Raw genomic sequence first — 20,225 nt, forward strand, 5'->3', positions numbered from 1 at the left:
AACTTATTTTCGGTGTCTTAAGTCACTTGGTACTTTTTATTTTTAACATATAATTAATATTATTTTAAAAATTAGATAACTATTAAACAGGTTAAAAAGCCAACATAATTTTTCTTTTATCTAATAGTCTATACAATTAAGAGTAGATATTGCAGTTTTTGTAAAACTAAACATCCTTTAGCTAAAAAAAAAACTTGTAAATTTTCTTTTCCTTTGGAAGATTTTAATATATCTTTATGGTAATTTTTTTAACATTTAGATATAATACACAAACTTATTCTAAAATTTCATACTGATATCTTGAGTATTCTTTAATATACAAATTTTTTTAGTTGTGAGGACACGTTTAAGTTACGATTTCCGACTGCTGAAACAACGCCAAATCTAAAAACTTTAAAAATTTATATATATATATATATATATAAAACTATAAGAGATAGAGCAAAAAAAAAAAAAAAATTTTAACAAGTGCTTTCAGGATGATAAAAGAAGTAATTGTACCAAGTTTCATCAAAATCTGACATGGTTGGTGTCAAGGCCTGGGTGACTTGACATGGAATGACCCAGAAGTATAATGTTAAATGAGGAAGGAGGTGGTGCTAAGGATGTCAGACAGGGTGGTAACAAGAACAGATATGTGAGAGTAATGTATAGAGGAGACGAGGCAATGGGGATTGTGAAAATGAAAGAAGAATTGGACAGAAAGTGTCTGAGGGGTAAGGTGGTGTTGGAGTGGTTGGGGACAGGGTGGGGAAGGGACCAAGGCAGATTCAGACGATACTATTCCTCTAACACACCTCCCGCGTCCTACAATCCCTCAAGCCTCATGTTCACACATTATGATCTTTCTGGAAACCAAAAATCTCCTCTGTGGGAATCAACACAGATTACACAAATAACAATCTTGTGAAATCCAGTTCGCTCTGTTCAGTCAATGGGACCCAGGATGCAGCAAACACTTGCGTCTAGGCTGATGTCATGTTCCTTGTCCACGAGACCCATGAGGCAGTAAACGTCAGCATACTGGTTGATGACACGTTCCTTGACTTCGGAAAACTATCGCCTAATGAACGAAATACAAGCATACAAAATATCAAAGCAGCCTTGAGATTGCATTAAGAGTCTGGCAAACAGATCATATGAGTGCGGAGAAACCTTCATTTCTTTTCTTTTTATTTGCACATCAAGTTCCATAGCACCAAATTGAGGAACAAATCTCCAAAATCATGGAATGTGTCAGTACATGAAATTACAACATAAAAGTAATAACACAAAAATAATTATGAACCCGAAAAAGTAAATCCATAAGTTTAAGTAAATGCAATCGACAATACAATCAACTTAATTTTTCAAGGAACTCCTCAACAGAATAGAAGGAGTGACCAACAAGGAAACTCTTCAGTTTTGATTTGAACGCACGTGGATTACTGCTAAGAGTTTTGAATTCGAGTGGTAGCTTATTGAAAATGGATGCAGCATTATACTGCACACCTTTCCGCACAAGAGTTAAGCACATCTGATCAAAATGCAGGATTGATTTCTGCCGAGTGTTAACTCAGTGAAAGCTAATTATTCTTGGGAATAAACTAATACTGGTAACAAGAAACGACAGTAAAGAAATGTATACAGAGCAGCCAATGTCAAAATACCCAGACTCGTGAACAGGGGTCGACCACTTATGGCCCGAACCGTCCATTTCTGAGCCAAAAATATCCTTTTAGAATGGGAAGAGTTACCCCAAAATATAATACTATACAATATAAGTTAATGAAAATAAGCAAAGTAGACTAATTTCATGTCGAATGATCACTCACTTCAGATACCATTCAAATAGTAAAAATGGCAGCACTAAGCCTCTGAACAAGATTCTGAACGTGGGCTTTCCACGACGGTTTACTATCTATCTGAACACCTAGAAATTTGAACTGTTGAGTTTCGCTAATCATATGCCCATTTTGTGACATTAAAATGTCAGGTTTTGTTGAATTGTACGTTAGAAACTGTAAAAACTGAGTCTTACTGTGATTTAGCATTAGTTTATTTTCTACAAGCCATGAACTTCGGTCATGAACTGCACTATTTGAAACTAAGCCAATGCTGCATACAACATCCTTTACAAACAAGCTAGTGTCATCAGCAAACAGAAATATTTTAGAGTTACTTGTAATACTAGAGGGCATATCATTTATATAAATAAGAAACAAGAGTGGCCCCAACACTGATCGCCGGGGCACCCCCCACTTGACCGTATCCCCACTCAGACCTCACATCACAGCCATTCTAAACATTGTGAATAATGATCGTTTGCTGTCTGTTGCTAAAGTAAGAGGTGAACCAACTGTGAGCTACTCCCAGTATTCCGTAATGGTCCATCTTCTGGAGCAATATTTTGGGGTCGACGGAAGCGACCGATCCCACCCGTCAGCTTTGACCTGTGACGTAAAGCTGTTGTGGTGTGTAAGGTCACAGAGTTTAGTTTGTGAGAGTGGCGGGTTTGTAGGTGTCGTTTTGATGTGGTCGTTGGGGCTCTCTTGTGGTATGTTTGTGTGTTGTGAGTTAGGTGATATTTTTGGTTTAGTTTGTGGCGTGTTTATAGGTGGCTATTGTTGCGGTCGGTGGTTCTCTCTGGTGGTGTGTTTACAGTAGCGCGTTATGTGGTATATGGGGTTCATTTGCGTGGTAGCATTACACGTGTGTAGTATCGGTGGTGACGGTGCTTTCAGCGGAATATTTTTCAGTGAGTTAATGATTTTGGTTTTGTTATGTCACGTTATTGTTTTTTTTCTGTTCATTGTGTGTGAATTTTGGTAAATTGCTTTGTTTATGCCTTTGGTAGGTATGGGTATGACTGACAAGGTCAACAGTTCTTTGTTGTCGAGGATGATGGGGGACAGTGCGTTGTCTCTAATAAAATTTCTTCAGCTATTCGGCCTGTTGATTGAAGTCGTGAAGTGTTCAGTGTGTCGTGAAGAAATGAGGCTTACTAAAGTTCCGTCATCTCTGACTAGGGATGGCTACATGTGGAGATGATGTAAGGATAACAGGTCAAGGGAAGTGTTCGACTCCAATTTTGATTTTCTAGGTGTTTTTTTGTGGTAGGATTAAGTGTGGTGGTGGCGTCGAAATTTCTGAGATTTATAGTGTGGTATCGGTTGTTTCTGTTGATCTATATAGGACAAGGGAAGTGATCAATTCCAGTGGATTGTGTGTGTAGTGGAATTTGGGAAGTTTGTGGGATCTTGCTATTTTAGTGTTTTTGTCATTTGGTGTAGTGGAATGTGTTTATATTTAGTTTGTCCCCACCCAAAAACCCTCAATTTCTCACACTTGTCCTGTTAGTTTGATTAGGTTTTATATGGAAGGCGTGTGTGTGTTGGTTTTTCGATGTATTTTCATGTCTGTTGTCATGTTTATATAATGACGTCACATGCGCCACATTGGAGTCGTAGTGCATGGTAGTTTCTGCCATATTTGTGACGTCATGGGTCAAAGCAAACGGGTGGAATCTGACACTTCCGTATTTCCATATTTTGTGATCAACACAATCAAATGCCTTAGTTAAAACAAAAAATATGCCCAGGCTTCCAAACCTTTTGTTTAACCCATCCAGTACCTCACAGAGAAAAGAAAATATAGCATTTTCCGTTGTTAAACAACTTCTGGAGCCAAACTGTACATCTGATAGCAAATTGCGTGATATAAAATGATCAATTATCCTTGCATACACAGCCTTTTCAGTAACTTTAGCAAACACTGATGGAGTAGAAATAGGTCTAAAATTATCTACATTATCCCTTTCTCCCTTTTTATAAAGCGGCTTTACTACTGAGTACTTTAATCGTTCAGGAAACTGATCATTCCTAAAGGAAAAATTACAAACATTGCTAAATTCTACAGGGCTAACATGTGCAGAACAGTACTTTAATATTCTGCTAGACACGTCATCATAACCATGAGAGTCATTAGTCTTCAGTGATTTAATTATTGTCTCAATCTCCCCATTGTCTGTATCACAGAGGAGTATTTCAGACATCAATCTTGGAAAGGCATTTGCCAAGAAAGTTATACGATTCCCTGTAGAAACTAAAATTTTTATTTAATTCACCAGTAACACTCAGAAAATAATTGTTAAATACTGCACATACATCTGATTTATCAGTAGGGTGAAGTGGGGTAAGTGTAACCATGGGGTTAGTGTAACCACGGCTTATGATGCCTTAAAGAAGCTGTATTTTTACCTCTGACCTATCACACACACTAATTTACTCCTTTCTTTGTTATATTTAACCATAAGTTGTCAAATCTGACATAAATTGGTAATTAATTTTTGGACTTGAACTGACGTCTACATTTTCACTCTGCGAGTGAGTGACATGCTCAGAATTTGGTAGTCTGTCATTCTTGCAGTTTTAAAGATAACTGCACAATTTTTTGGTTACAAACTAACTTTTGCATGACAATTTCAAATATGAGATTCATTTTACTGCACTGATAGAGCTCTTGATATGCCAGGCATGGTTACACTTACCCCAGCTTTTTCCTATGTGGGGCAAGTGTAACCAATAGGCTGGGGCAAGTGTAACCAGGGGGGGTTACACTTGCCCCAAACAAACTTGCCGGAACAGATTTATTTATTTAAGCCATAACCTTGTTTTTGCTATCACACTAGATCAACTAAACTGGCCTTCCTGTACATATGGAGTTTGTGTGAGATATATTTTATTTTTTATTTAGGTCTACTATATTTTTAAACCACGTTTCCTTTTATAAAATATGACAGTCCGATAGTGTAGTCCCACTGGTAAAACAAGGAAGGAAAGAATTGCACCAGGAGCTGAAGTTATCACTTTTCGAGATGCCATCTATAAAGAAAAAGATTTCAAAGGAAACAAGAATAATAAGGAGAAAGCAAAACGAAAGAGCATTATCGACATAAAAAAGGGCTTGGTAATGAAAATTAAATCTTCCAAACAAAGTGCTGTTACTTTATCCGAAATGGCATTTGGGAATGTTGTGGAAAAAAATCCCTGATTGCTCATGTGGGTAACAAGAAAAAAAAAAAAGACTGGAAGTTAAATCAACAAGTGAAGAAAGTGAAACTGAAGGAGGCCTATCTTTAATAAGTGGTGATGAAGAAAATGGGACCATAATAACACTGGACGATCTCAGGAACGAAATGATAAACTGTGAAGAAGAAAAAGAGGCAAACTTTTTTGAAGCCAAAGATAAAATTACAGTTGGAAACTATGTTCTGGTAGCTTTTGCAACAAAATGTAAGAAGGTTCATTTTATTGGCCATGTTACCAAAATTAGTGATCTAGGAGATCCAGAAGTGATTTTCCTCAGATGCAAAAATAAGACAAAGCATGGCACCACATTCTACTGGCCTGATAGAAGAGATGAGACGGAAGTTCCATCATCTGACGTCATTCCAGTGCTGCCTGAGCCTACTTTGAGTCGCAGGGGAGACCTGACATTTGGTGTTACATTTTATTCATACAAGATTCAGTGACTAAATAACAGCTAGGGCCTAAGAGTGAATATAATAAGTTGAATTAGGGCAGTTTAGTGTTAAACACAAATTGCCAACAACTTGAGTTCAATTACCATGAAAAATAATAGAAAGTGAACTTATAAAGTGAATTTTTCTTTTCTCTTGATACTAGATATTTTATTATTTTTGTTAAATTGCCTACTAAAGGAAAAATATTACTTTTGTAGAATTTAAACTAATAAATTACTGGCCTAAAACAAAAATAAATCATCTATGAAGCATTCTGTTTCACTGTTTTATGGTTTAGGCTAAGACTTATTTTTTAGTTTAGCTAACATTTTCTGTGTATTTCATAATATACAAAGAGGCGTGTGCAAAAAAGTTCATATCTTGAGTAAAATTTAAGATATTTTAATAATTTAAAAACCCTCAAGTTCAGTAAAAATTGGGTAATCAGGTCACTTACCCCAAGTCTCTTTTACAATGCTCTGCATGGGTACAACAATGCGGGGTTACACTTGCCCCGAACCATGGGGCAAGTGTAACCTCGCAACACAAAATTTTGAAAACAATTAATTGACCATATAATTTCTTTTTTCAAAAACAAAATGTAGATTGTTTAAAAGTCAATAAGTTAAACTTTAAGCACGAAAAATTTCAAAATCATATCTTCAATAACAAGTTGGCAATTTGGTGTCAAAGTTGAGCTATGCCAAAACGTGGTTACACTTATCCCACTTCACCATAACAGAAATATTTTTACTACAAAATGACTTTATATTGTCAACCTTGTAACTTCAAGTGTCCAGCAAGGGTATGTTCATAGGATCATTACTGTTAAAAAAGATACAAAAGATCTAATGAATAATATCAGACACTCCAAGAGACTATCTGCAAACAATGCTGTTGTATGTAGAGAAGTCTCAAAACAAGGAAATTGTAGATGACTGCACGAAAACTTGCAGTGAACCGACACTTGGTGCAGACATTGGCAGCTGATCAATAACAAACATAAAAAAAGCTGTAACATTAAGCACATAAATTGGTGGAAAGATTTTGTTATATGATTGCTGAACAGTTACTGTAAGCAATCACACCCATCACATAACTTATCTGGGAAAAAGTGTGCCAAGCAATTTACAGTTGATTGACTACATAAAACTAGTCATAAGGATAGCCAACAGATTTATTGGAAACATTTACAGGAAGTGTGGTCCTCACACTGATAGCTAACAAAATCCTCATTTGAACAATACTAGACTACTGCTTGTCACTCTGGGTCCCTTACCAGACAGGACTGATAGAGCAGACAGAGAAGATCCAAAGAGCAGCAGCATGTTTTATAACAGGTTCCTACAGTAAGCACGAAAACATCAAATAGATGCTCATCCAGATTCACTTGCTGCTACAAGAGAGGCATTTTGCTTCACTACGTTGCTTCGAAACATCACATTTACTTCATGAAAAGAGCAAAATTCTAAAATTTTGCACAATCTCATAGTAAAGTTAACAACTCACCAATGAGTAGAGATGGTGAGCCATCGAATGACACATTAACAAGGGTCTCTCTCTCTCTCTCTCTCTCTCTCTCTCTCTCTCTCTCCCCCCCCCCCCCTCCCCCCTACACACACAAATGCGCGCGCGCGAGTAAACTGACCCTTTTTTTTTTTTTTTTTTTTTTTTTTTTTTTTTTTTTTTTTTTTTTTTTTTTTTTTTTTGCTCATATGACACATACAATACAAAACCTAATGATCTGTAATTTTTATCAGCACATACAATTAGTGTCAGGAACAAAAGGTGTGAGTCCAACAAACAAGAAAATGGTTCACAACAGTCGAAGTCTCTCTATTTGCATTCGGACATACGGCACTTTTTTCTCTTTTTTCACCCAGAATCCACAGTAAACAGATGCCACTGTTCGTTCACAATGTTATACACTTTGGTGATGGTTACGCAAGAAATTAGTTTACAATTCACCCTAAAATTACGGCGATCTCCCGATGAAAGCTGTTAGATTAATAACAATGGCCGGTTCTCTCAAATCATGTGCTTAAGAACAGAATCCACTATTAAACAATGACATACAATATGACTCCTGTTACTCACTCTCTTCAATCAGTAAATCTGGTCTATTTCTTCGCCACAACGTACATATGAGAACAGCTACGAGCAAAACAAATACAAACACGTAGTCATCGCTACGGACTCCACCATAAACATTCTGCTACTTTATCAGTTTCGACAGTAATTTCAACGTATTGGTGAACAGTTACATTGCATTACAGACAGTTATATTTCCATTTATTTACTAGTTTGCTTGAAACTGTAACAAACCTCTTAACTAGTCACCAACAACACAAATAATCATCGGCATAATCTTGGTTTCCACATTGTACACACCAAAGATGGCTTTCGTTTCCAAGGGTTTTCAGTAACTTCCCTATTTGACTGTGGAAACAAGGGAAAAAGTGTTGCCAGGGGAGTAAAAAGTTTAAGTGGTTTACAGAAGATTTTAAAATTTACTGTAGGTATGCTTCATATCGATGCTTTTCATACTCAGTTGCGCTAAAATATGTACGGCGGTAAGTTTGACACAGCAGAACTGAAATCAGAGGTAAATGGTAAGTTGGCTCATTGAAAGCCCTGATCAAGTGAGGCTAATCGCGGCAGAAGTTGGTGAGAGGTTGATTTAAGTTCTTAGTTTATTGCTGTTAAGTTGCTACATGCTGCTTTAAAATTGTTTATTGTTGTCCGTTGATAATCAAGTAATATACGATTAATGGTAATGGCACGAGCGACCTCAAGGTTTGCAATTTGCCCTTTTATTGATATTAATAACTTTGAACATATGATTATGGCATTCGAAACCAGCTGTGTTTTGACTATCAGTGGACTTTAGTATGATTTGAAAGGTCTGCGTTTTATGCATGTAGTACACAGAGGATGACATGTATCTCTAGAACTACGTGTTTGCTTTAAAAGTAGTTGTTTTTACTGTAAGGATTCGTAACCAATAGACAAGCAAAATAAGGAATGTGAGGAACCGTTTCAAATCAATTAAAAAGAATGTTTTGGCTAATATGATAGAATTGGACAAAAACTATAACATTGTTTGCTTCGGTTCATGTAAAATTACGGTCGTTGAAATAAGCTACTAACAGGTATTATATATTAACAATTACAGACACAAAATGAGCAGTTCTGAGGAAGTTTCATGGATCACCTGGTTCTGCAGCAAACGTGGGAACGAATTCTTCTGTGAGGTTAGTGAGGTAGAAAGTACTAATTCGCCGTGTTACACTAAGTCTGCATATTTCTTTTAGATATTTACTTTTCTGTGCGCAACTCTTGAGACTAAAGCGATAACTCAGTATTAATAACTGAACAGTGCACGATAAGGATAAATAAACGAGCTTAAGATTCATAACAGATTCTAATCCTCGTACCTTTTATTTATTTCTTAATTAATGCATACATAATCAGTAGATACTCGGCCTATGGATATGTCATCATTAAATCACCTCATCTTCATTTTTCTTTTTTATTTGTAAGTATGCATTGTTAACAAGTATGACAATGTGTGTATTAAAAGTTTTTTTTTTATTTTATTTATTTATTTTTTTTTTTTTTTAATGTGTAATTAGTACCTTGTGAATGAAGATAAGGTAAAGTCTGAGTGATAATAGTTAGATCAACAGGTAAGAGAAACATGAATATTACTGATGCCTGGCAATGTTGGTGTTTGCCTAACAGAAGTCCGTCCTATCTAGATGTCCAGGGGTTTCAAAAATACTTTCATAAACCTTGGTAACATGTTCCAAATGTTCAAATGTGTGTGAATTCCAAAGGGACCAAACTGCTGAGATCATTGGTTCCGGAACACGTTCCATATGCCAAAACATGAATAATGTTTATATGTACATAAAGTGAAAACACTTCGTTTTTGAGTTATTAAAGTAATGAAAGTTGACTTTCAACGGATTCCAAGTACGCAATCCAACAACTTTACCTATACTATGTGATCAAGTGTGTCAGGACACCTGGCTGAAAATGACTTAAGTTTGTGGCACCCTCCATTGGTAATGTTGGAATTCAGTATGGTGTTGCGCCATCCTTAGCCTTGACGACAGCTTTCACTGTCACAGGCATACGTTCAGTCAGGTGCTGGAAGGTTTCTTGGGGAATGGCAGCTCATTCTTCACGGAGTGCTGCGCTAAGGAGAGATACCAATGTTGGTAGGTGAGGCCTGGCACGAAGTCTGCATTCCAAAACATTCCAAAGGTGTTCTATAAGATGCAGGCCAGTCCATTACAGGGATGTTATTGTTGTGTAACCAAGCGTAAGACATCTAGGTAGGCCTGTGCGGTGATAGTGTCACTCAAAACAACAAGGGGTGCTAGCCTCCTCCATGAAAAACATGTCCACACCATAACACCACCGCCTCCAAATTTTACTGTTGGCGCTACACACGCTGGCAGATGACGTTCACCGAGCATTCACCATACCCACAGCCTGCCATTGGATCGCCACATTGTGTACCGTGATTAGTCAACTACACAACGTTTTTCCACTGTTGAATCATCCAATTTTAATGCTCCTTACACCAAGCGGGTCATCGTTTGGCATTTATCGCCATGATGTGTGGCTTATGAGCAGCCGCTCAACTATGAAATCAAAGGTTTCTCACCTCCTGCCTAACTGTCATAGTACTCGCAGTGGAGCCTGGTGCAGTTTGGAATTCCTGTGCGATGGATGGGATAAATATCTGTCTATTAAGACCCTCTTCAACTGTTGGCCATCTCTATCAGTCAACAGACAAGGTCAGCCGGGTCGACAGAAGCGTCCGATCCAACGCGTCGGCTTTGACCCGTGACGTAAGGGTGTTGTGTGTGACGTCATGACGGCGCGGAGTTTGGTTTGAGTGTGGCTGTCTCCAGTTCTGTTTTATCTTATTTTATTTACTTTTCTGATCTGTTCGTTCTATCTCGTGAGATTTTTTTAAAATTTATAAACGCTTATTACTTATTTTAATTATCTGTTTCCTCGAATTTCTGTTTTAGTTTATTAGATTTATCTTTCTGATCTGTTCGTCCTATCCCGTGAGATTTTTTTTTTTTTTTTAAAGACAAAAAACACTAATCAGCTACTGAAGCATCTTTATCTTCTATGGGTCGCAGGGGTTACGACCCCTGGGGACGTGGGTGGGTATTCATGCATGGCTGTCTTCACTTACACGTTGTAGCTACGCAAGGTGTCTAAATTTGTTTATATTTAGTTTGCCCTCCACCCAAAACACCTCATTTCCCGCGCTTGTCCCGTTGGTGTCATTAGGCTTCTTGTGGGAAGTGTGTGTGTTTGTTTTTGTTTCCGCCATATTTGTGACGTCATGGGTCAAAGCAGACGGGTGGGATCGGACGCTTCCGTATTTCCGGTCAGCCTGTACGCTTTTGTGCTGTACGTGACCCTTCGTGTTTCCACTTCACTACCATATCGGAAACAGTGGACCTAGGGATGTTTAGGAGTGTGGAAATCTTGCATACAGATGTATGACACAAGTGACACCCAGTCACCTGGCCACGTTCGAAGTCCATGGGATCTGCAGAGTGCCCCATTCTGCTCTCTCACGATGTCTAATGACTACTGAGATCTCTGATATCGAGTACCTGGCAGCAGTTGGCAGCCCAATGCACATAATATGAAAACGTATGTTTTTTGGGGGTGTATGGATACTTTTGATCACCTAGTGTATCTATGCACTTGTTTGACTCTCTGTATCGTAGATGGCGTTGTGTTGCCAGGGAGAGTTATTTATATTTGTATGTCTTCATGTCCCTTGTGTACATCTACTACAGGTGGTTAGTGAACTGGAAGTATTTTGTTCAAATATGGCAGAATATTCATTTTATATACTACCCTTATGACTGGTAATGGATTTGAGGCTGTGCAGTTGTATCAGACATCATTCCCAGGCCAAAGACAACTGCCATCCTACATTTGGTCCTGTGTATCTTTATGTAGCCAAGGCAGGATCAGAAACATCACAGACTATGGATTGAGGAAGATCGTATGTTGCTCATGTGCACCGCTGAAGAAAAGCCAGTTATCAGCACAAGACAAGTGGCCCTGGCATGTTGTACAAGGTGATTATAATTAAAGTTAAACTTTCAATACGCTGTAGAAATAACAACATTGGTCAGAACGATATCAAATAGCAACAGGATATTATTGGAGAAGGGCAAAATGTATGGCAAAAGAAAAAAAATAGTGTGAAAATTGATTACTAGATGGTGCTGTATGTCTCAGAATACGTAAGTGAAAACATCTGTCATGCACACGACCCATTGAAGTTGATATAAACACTCTGAGTACATGGCTTTTTATCCTTTCGTGTCTGCGACTTTCTCTATGACTGTCTCAGTGCAGGATCGTGCTCTGCTTGTAATGCTGTATTACAAGAATGATGGCTGTGCAGAAGTCGCTCTGCAGAGGTTCCAGACACTGACGTGTTTGAAAAAAGGTGTTGGTCCGAAGACTGCCATGAGTCTGGAGAAAATGATTTGGAAATTCGAAAAGACGGATTCTTTTGGTGTGCAACCTGGTAGAGGAAGGAAAGGAATTGATTTGATGTCAGTGGAAGCAGTCGCCACAACAATGCAGGAGGAAACGAGTGGTGGTGTGCCAATGTGTAGCACACAGAGAATTGCCTGAACATTGGATATACCTGTGAGCACTGTGTGTAAAATCCTATGAAACATCCTCCTTTGCTATCCATTTGAAATTACCCATGTGCACAAGTTGCTTCCTGTTGACCTGACAGCAAGAGAGACCTTTGTTTTAGACTTTCTTGACTGCATGGAAGTGGACAGTGATTGGCCATGGCAGATGTTGTAGACAGACAAAGCCCACTTCCATCTGACAGCGAGCCTTGGGCAGTCGCTGGTGAAGTATCAGTGCAGCAGCAGTGCAGTAGCGAGTCGCATATTTAGCTTTCATATTTGTTTTGTAGTTTGATTCTTAATTACTTTCCGAGTGTTTGTGCGCTTGCATATTTAATTACATAAAATCCTTGCATATTCTCGTATTTGAGAGGAGTAATATTGCTTATTGATAGCCGAAGAGTATAAATTGGCGGAGTCATTAGATATTAGCAGTAGGATGGTTAGGGTGTGTGCGTGCTGTGTGCGGGCGCAGGAGGAACTGGCCGCGGTTCACAAGCAGCTGAGCGTGCTGTTGGCCATGGTCAGCCGCCTTCAGTCTGCTGCCTCGAGGTGCAGCGATGGCGGAGGGTCTGGCGTGTTGCTTGAGACACCCCCAGGTGTAACTTGCTGCATCCACTGACTCAGCCGCCGAGGCACCTTCTAATGTACCCTGCGCATTGGGGCCACCCTCACCTCAGGGTGAGTGCCAGACTGCAACGCATTCGCGTTGCTCAAGGCAGAGGGCCAATGTGAAGGCTGGCCTCGCCCGTTCATCCTGTCAGTGGGCAGGTGGCTGCTCCTTCAGTAGGGTCCTATCAGGCATACGGGGGCAAAGGCTTGCTGGTTATTGGGAGCTCCAACGTCAGGCGGGTGATGGAACTCCTTAGGGAAATAGCGTACAGGGTTGGAAAGAAATCCAACATGCACTCGGTTTGTCTGCTGGGGGGCCTCATCCAAGCTGTGGAGCTGGCCTTGCCTGCGGATATCAAGCGTACGGGGTGCAGTCGTCTGCAAGTAGTTGCTCACCTCGGCACCAATGATGCCTGTCGCTTGGGTTCTGAGGCGATCCTCAGTTCGTACAGGCGGCTGGCGGATTTGGTGAAGACCACTGGCCTCACACGTGGGGTGCAAGCAGAGCTCTCTATTTGCAGCATCATTCCCAGAGTGGATCGGGGTCCTTTGATTTGGAGCCGAGTGGAGGATCTCAACCAGAGGCTTCGTCGACTCTGTGACGGCCTTGGCTGCAAATTTCTAGACTTGCGCTATTGGGTGGGGAATTGTAGGACAGGGTGCACTAGGTCAGGGGTGCACTACACGAAGGAAATGGCTACTCGGGTAGCAGATTACTTGTGGTGTGCACATGGGGGTTTTTTAGGCTATGCAGTAGTGCGAGGTGTCCTGATGAACACTCGTCAGTCGACGTGCAGGCAGGGAAATCAGGACGCGCTCAGTGTAAAGACACTTCAGCTATCAAGATATTAGCAGGAAATTTTCAAAGTGTTCGGAATAAAGTTCCTGAATGTACTGCCATCCAGGAAGCGTGTGGCGCCCAAATTATTCTCGGGGCTGAGACCTGGCATAACCCTGAAATAGGAAGTTCTGAAATATTTAGTGAGGGTTGGAACGTGTATCGGAAAGAAAGATTAGACACCGTAGAAGGTGGTGTCGTCATTGCAGTTGACAAAAATATTGTGTCTACTGAGGTCGAAGTAGAGTGTGATTGTGAAGTTATCTGGACACGTTTAACAAGGCTAGGGGAAATAAAGTTAATTGTGGGGTGTTATTACCAGCCACCAGGTTCCACTGTGACAGTTCTAGAATCATTCAAAGGGAGTCTACATTCTGTATCGCGGAAGTACCCGGATCATGCTATATTAGTCGGAGGCGACTTCAAGCTACCTAGTATAGACTGGGATGTCTATGGGTTCATTACAGGTGGTACAGACAAGCTGTCGTGTGAATTACTTTTGAACACGTTATCAGAAAACTGTCTTGAGCAGCTAAATGGACAGCCAACGCGTAATGGAAATATTTTAGATCTGGTAGCCACGAACAGACCAGACCTCATCGACGGTGTCAGTGTTGAGACAGTGATTAGTGATCATGATGATGTCATTATGACTATGGTTACGAAAGTTAAAAAGTCAGTCAAGAAGGCTAGGAGAGTATTCTTACTAGAAAGAGCAGATAAGCAGTTGTTAGCATCCCACTTAGTAAATGAATCGACTTCATTTACTTCTCGTATGATGGACGTGGAAGAATTGTGGGCAAATTTTAAACACATTGTAAATCACGCATTGGACAAGTATGTGCCGAAAAAGTGGGTTACAGACGGAAAAGACCCACCATGGTTTAACAGCGCAATTCGGAGAATGCTCCGGAAGCAAAGGCAGTTGCACTCGCGGTACAAGAAAGATCGGGAGAATGAGGGCAGGCAAAAGTTAGTAGAGATTCGTGCTGCTGTAAAAAGAGCGATGCGCGAAGCATACAACCACTACCAACGTCATACCTTAGCAAAAGATCTTGCTGAAAACCCAAGGAAATTCTGGTCTCACATAAAATCGGTAAGCGGATGGAAGGCTTCCATCCAGGCACTCACCGATCAGTCTGGCCTGGCAACGAAAGACAGCAAAACGAAAGCTGAAATTTTAGATTTAGCATTTGAGAAATCTTTCACGTAGGAGGATCGTACAAACATACTGCCGTTTGAGTCGCGTACAGATTCCCGTATGGAGGACATCGTGATAACATCACTGGGGTTGTGAAGCAGCTGAATGGGTTGAAAATAAATAAATCGACAGGTCCTGATGGGATTCCAATTCAGTTTTGCAGAGTACTCTACTGCATTGGCTCCTTACTTAGCTTGCATTTATCACAAATCTCTTGCCAAACGTAAAGTCCCGAGCGACTGGAAAAAAGCGCAGGTGATGCCTGTATATAAGAAGGGTAGAAGGACAGATCCTCAAAATTACGGACCAATATCCTTAACATCAGTTTGTTGCAGGATTCTCGAACATATTCTCAGTTCGAATATAATGAATTTTCTTGAGACAGAGAAGTTGCTGTCCATGCATCAGCACGGCTTTAGAAAGCATCGCTCCTGCGAAACGCAACTCACCCTTTTTTCACACGATACCTTGCGAACCATGGATGAAGGGTATAAGACGGATGCCATATTCCTTGACTTCCGGAAAGTGTTTGTCTCGGTACCCCACTGCAGACTAGTTTAACTAAGGTACGAGCATATGGGATTTTTTCCCAAGTATGTGAGTGGCTCAAAGACTTCTTAAATAATAGAACCCAGTACGTTGTCCTCGATGGTGAGTGTTCATTGGAGGTGAGGGTATCATCTGGAGTGCCCCAGGGAAGTGCAGTAGGTCTGCTGTTGTTTTCTATGTACATAAATGATCTTTTGGATAGAGTGGATAGCAATGTGCGGCTGTTTGCTGATGATGCTGTGGTGTACGGGAAGGGTCATCGTTGAGTGACTATAGGAGGATATAAGATGACTTGGATAGGGTTTGTGATTGGTGTAAAGAATGGCAGCTAACTCTAAATATAGATAAATGTAAATTAATGCAGATGAATAGGAAAAAGAATCCTGTAATGTTTAAGTACTCCATTAGCAGTGTAGCACTTGACACAGTCACATCGATTAAATATTTGGGCATAACGTTGCAGAACGATATGAAGTGGGATAAGTATGTAATGGCAGTTGTGGGGAAGCCGGATGGTCGTCTTCGGTTGGGAAGATGTGGTTCATCTGTAAAGGAGACCGCTTATAGAACGCTGGTGCGACCTATTCTTGAGTACTGTTCGAGCGTTTGGGATCCGTATCAGGTCGGATTGAGGGGGACATAGAAGCAATTCAGAGACGGGCTGCTAGATTGGTTATTGGTTGGTTTGATCATCACGTGAGTGTTACGTAAATGCTTCAGGAACTTGGGTGGGAGTCTCTAGAGGAAAGGAGGCATTCTTTTTGTGAATCGCTACTGAGGAAATTTAGAGAACCAGCATTTGAGGCTGACAACAGTACAATTTTACTGCCACCAACTTACATTTCGTGGAAAGACCACAAAGATAAGATAAGAGAGATTAGGACTCGTACAGAGGCATATAGGCAGTCATTTTCCCTCGTTCTGTTTGGGAGTGGAACAAGGAGAGAAGATGCTAGTTGTGGTACGAGGTACCCTCCACCACGCACCATATGGTGGATTGCGGAGTATGTAGATGTAGGTGTAGAGGTCAGTATACAGAGTTGTCAAATATGGGCAACGGAAAAGCCACATGCGAATCAACCAGTACCACTTCATCCTTAATAGGTCTGTGTGTGGTGCGGGTTTACAGCATCATTTATCATAGGGCTGTATTTTTTCGAAGAGATAGGTGCTGCAGGCCATTGTGGCTGAGTGGTTCTAAGTGCTTCAGTCTGGAACCGCGCGACTGCTATAGTCGCAGGTTCGAATCCTGCCTCAGGCTTGGATGTGTGTGATGTCCTTTGGTTAGTTAGGTTAAGGAGTTCTAAGTTCTAGGGGACTGATGACCTTAGAAGTTAAGTCCCATAGTGCTCAGAGCCATTTGAGACAGGTGCTTCCGGTCCTTTTACCTGTACTGTCACTGGTAAGCACCATGAGTGCCTTTTGTGGAAAAACGTCAATCCAGCTCTCCAAACAGCAGGGGTGTGTGGATGGTATCATTTTTTTGCAAGATAGTGCACCTTCGCACATTGCTAATTCAGTTAAGCAGCTGCTGAAGTGCCATACTGGAAATGTTCAAATTACCAGCCGCCGTTTCCCTACAGCCTGGCTGTATCGATCAGCTGATCTTAATCACTGTGACTTCTGGCTGTGGGGCTATGTGAAAGATGTGTTCTGTGTTCTGATTGCAAACTTAGCTGCACTGAAGGCACGCATTATGCAACACATTCTGCGCGTGACCTCGGAAACACTTTGTTCAGTTGTGGAACATGCTGTTTCTCAATTTCAACTTGTTGCAGAAAACGGTGGACAGCGTGTGCCAGTCACGCAGTAACTAATCATCAGATTGATTTTGATTGATGCTTTTTATATTGTTTTTGGCCTCAGGTCAATTAAAAACAGACTTTTCCCATCTGCTATGATATGAACTTGCTGTGGTGGATGGGCTTACATAACTAACAGTATCATACCTGTACACTCGTGTACACTGAGTAGTACAGTTTGTTTAATGTCAAATGTTCATCTTAGCCATTGTTTTTTTATTCATTTGTCATTTGTAGTTGAGCACTATTAAATTATGATGCTTACAGTGCCATCTATTGCTACATTTTGTAATTATTTATTTTCTTCTGCCATTCGTTTTGCCCCCTTCTTCGATAATATTCCATTGCAATTTGACGTCATTCTGACAAGTAGTGTTATTTCTACAGTGGTTTTAATGTTTAACTTTAATTACAATCACACTGTACATCTCAAAGTTCCATATGGATTTCCTTAGCAACTCATGAGTCCATGCCATCCCCAGAGGAACTTCTGCTGATGGTTTGTTGTACAGACTGTGACTCTATTGCTTGTCTTTCCATTTTTGTTTATAGACATCTGCAGACGGTAGACATCTGCATCAGTTTGAGAGTAATGTGTGGGCTGGAATTGTAAGTGACTGTCTGATAGGGCCATGCATTCTCCCAGCACATCTTAAAGGTGCTGCCTACAGGGATTTTATTCAGAACACTCGCAAAGACATCCTAGATGATATGCCTCTGCAAATAAGGAGAAACAATTGGTTTATGCCTGATGGAGCTCCAGTACGTTTCAGTCTCAGTGTTTGAGATGCACTGGCTGATGGCTGCCTTGACAGCTGAATATACTAACAAAAATAATCAATTTTTGAAAATATAAAATAATTGGATATAAAAAAAAGGTACTCACCAAGCAACAACAAGATAATACAGTTATAAAGATACTTAAATTTGCAAGCCAGTGGCTTTTTCTGGCAGAATGGTTGAAGGAGAAAGAAAAGGCCTGGTGAGGTTTAGGAAATGAGGAGAGTTTGGAAAAGTTTCCCAGGGCGTTGGATCAGGGGAGACGTAGCAAATGGGATGAGAAGGAAAGACTGATTGTTGGGGACTGCACCAGATGAGGTTTAGCTCTCCGATTTTCAACTCACGTCTGATGCAGTCCCCCTTAGTCAGTCTTTCCGTCTCATCCTGTCTGATAGGGCTCTCCTGACCCAGGGTTTTAGGCGACTAAAAAACTCTCCCCATTTCCTAACCGAGCGAGGTGGTGCAGTGGCTAGAACACTGGACTCGCATTCGGGAGGACGACGGTTCAATCCTGCGTTCGACCATCGTGATTTAGGTTTTCCATAATTTCCGTAAATCGCTGTAGGGAATGTCGGGATGGTTCCTTTGAAAGGGCATGGCTGACTTCCTTCAACGTCCTTCCCTAATCCGATGAGACTGATGACCTCGCTGTCTGGTCTTCTCCCCAAAACAACCCAACCCAATTTCCTAAACCTCACTAATCCTCCTTCCTTCTTCTTCAACCCTTCTGCCAGAAGAACCAACAACTGGCTCCAAAAGCTTGCAAATTTAAATACCTTTACATATGTGTTCTCCTAGTGCCTCATGGTAAGTAGATTTTTTTTATCCATCCAGTTACATAACAGATAATTAGAGGAGGACCAGTTCCACTGCCTGTATGTTTTACCAACTTCAGTCATCTTGATAATCATCTCTGGGAGTGCCTTAACAATTGGTCTATGCAGGGCACCATCTGGAAGCAGATACTCTACGTTGACATGTCGTGGAAACCTGCAAAACTGTTCTAAATCATCAGGAGATATTTTAAAGGGTGTGACAGTCCATGTTTCCACAAGTGCGTGCATGTTTAGAAGCAAGAGGACATTGCAAGTAGATTGTTTTGATGAGCTCCAATCACCTAAAGTTAAAATTTCATTAATAACTCAAAAACAAAGCCCCACAGGTGGCTCACCACCCTTTGGTGAGTACATGCTTGCTACCACAAGGCACCAGCCTTTGCAGCACTGCTTCCTCTCTCTGTGCTACAAACCTACACTTTGACTATCTCTTACCTCCTCTGACTATCCATCGGATGACCGTTTTGGTGCAAGCCCTGCCTGGACTTCATTCATGATTTTGGTCTTGATTTTTAGTTTCACTCCCAGCATTATTTTCATCTCCCATTGACGATTATATGGTCCCCATTACTGGGTTTAACCTGCCATCTTTTCCAAATTTTGCAGAATTGCATATTGTGCAGGGAAGGTCACCAGTGTGCAATATGCTCTGCCTCTGTTCCCTTCCACCCAGGTACTCTTCCTTCCTGTCATCATACAACGCTCAAACCCTACACAGGACCCATCCCATTGTGTAGTCAAGTACCTGCACGATGATAGCCCGCTGACCATACAGGGATTGCACTGTTGATGGCTGTGCTGCACACTCTACATGTATGCCTCGGAGTATGTGCCCATCATGACTGTGGCATGGGGACTCCCAGCAACAGATTACTGGTCAGGTTCGCATTGCTGTGGCTGGATAGTATCGATGGGGAGAGTTCCCATTTGGAGTGGGTGGCACCATGGAGTGTAGTTCGCATATGAAGCGACTTCAACTTTGTGCTGCTGGTGGTCACGTGGCCCCAGCAGTCTCTTCAAATGGAAAGGCATCATATGATTCCCTGGTCATGCTGTGGGAGGAACACAGGACTAGAAGACAAGGAGCAGAATCCCCCTGCCCCCAATTTCTGGACTGTACCAGGACTGACAGAGAGACCATTTTGGCTGCAAAGCCTTTATTTTTTTTGTGGAACACGTTGAAGACAAATACGGGGAAGTTGCAGCCATCTGTAAACCGAAGAGCAGTTCCCTCCTGATTTGTGAAAAGTTGGGTGACATTTCTGAGATACTCACTACCAGTGAGAGTCTCAACATGATCCAGGGCATCATCTTTCACTGTCATTTTCTTTTGCAATCTGACAATGAGCTGCAGGTCAACTTTAAACGAGGGGGTGTCCACTTCATGTTCATAGGGA

The 20,225-nt window shown here is 40.9% G+C and overlaps 2 protein-coding genes across 9 annotated transcripts in view; one reads left to right on the forward strand and one right to left on the reverse strand.

The window, feature by feature from the left end:
* LOC124550613 overlaps window positions 1-7,910 on the reverse strand; it is a 176,391-nt gene extending 168,481 nt beyond the window's left edge. For 2 of the 3 annotated variants that reach the window (XM_047125334.1, XM_047125332.1), the window contains exon 1: window positions 7,829-7,910. The gene's annotated coding sequence lies outside the window, so the exon portion shown is untranslated. Of the gene's footprint in view, window positions 1-7,600; window positions 7,708-7,828 lie in introns of those variants that run through there. The other variant, XM_047125333.1, reaches the window with a different exon arrangement.
* Window positions 7,911-7,940: 30 nt separating this feature from the next.
* Window positions 7,941-20,225, forward strand: part of LOC124550614 (casein kinase II subunit beta-like) — a 53,833-nt gene continuing 41,548 nt past the window's right edge. For 2 of the 6 annotated variants that reach the window (XM_047125335.1, XM_047125336.1), the window contains exons 1-2: window positions 8,160-8,299; window positions 8,679-8,757. In XM_047125335.1, coding sequence (XP_046981291.1) covers window positions 8,274-8,299; window positions 8,679-8,757 — 105 coding nt within the window. In that variant the 5' untranslated portion in view covers window positions 8,160-8,273. Of the gene's footprint in view, window positions 8,023-8,114; window positions 8,300-8,678; window positions 8,758-20,225 lie in introns of those variants that run through there. The other 4 variants (XM_047125338.1, XM_047125337.1, XM_047125340.1 and 1 more) reach the window with 4 other exon arrangements.

Source organism: Schistocerca americana, chromosome 9 (genome assembly GCF_021461395.2).
Source record: "Schistocerca americana isolate TAMUIC-IGC-003095 chromosome 9, iqSchAmer2.1, whole genome shotgun sequence".
Lineage (NCBI taxonomy): Eukaryota > Metazoa > Arthropoda > Insecta > Orthoptera > Acrididae > Schistocerca > Schistocerca americana.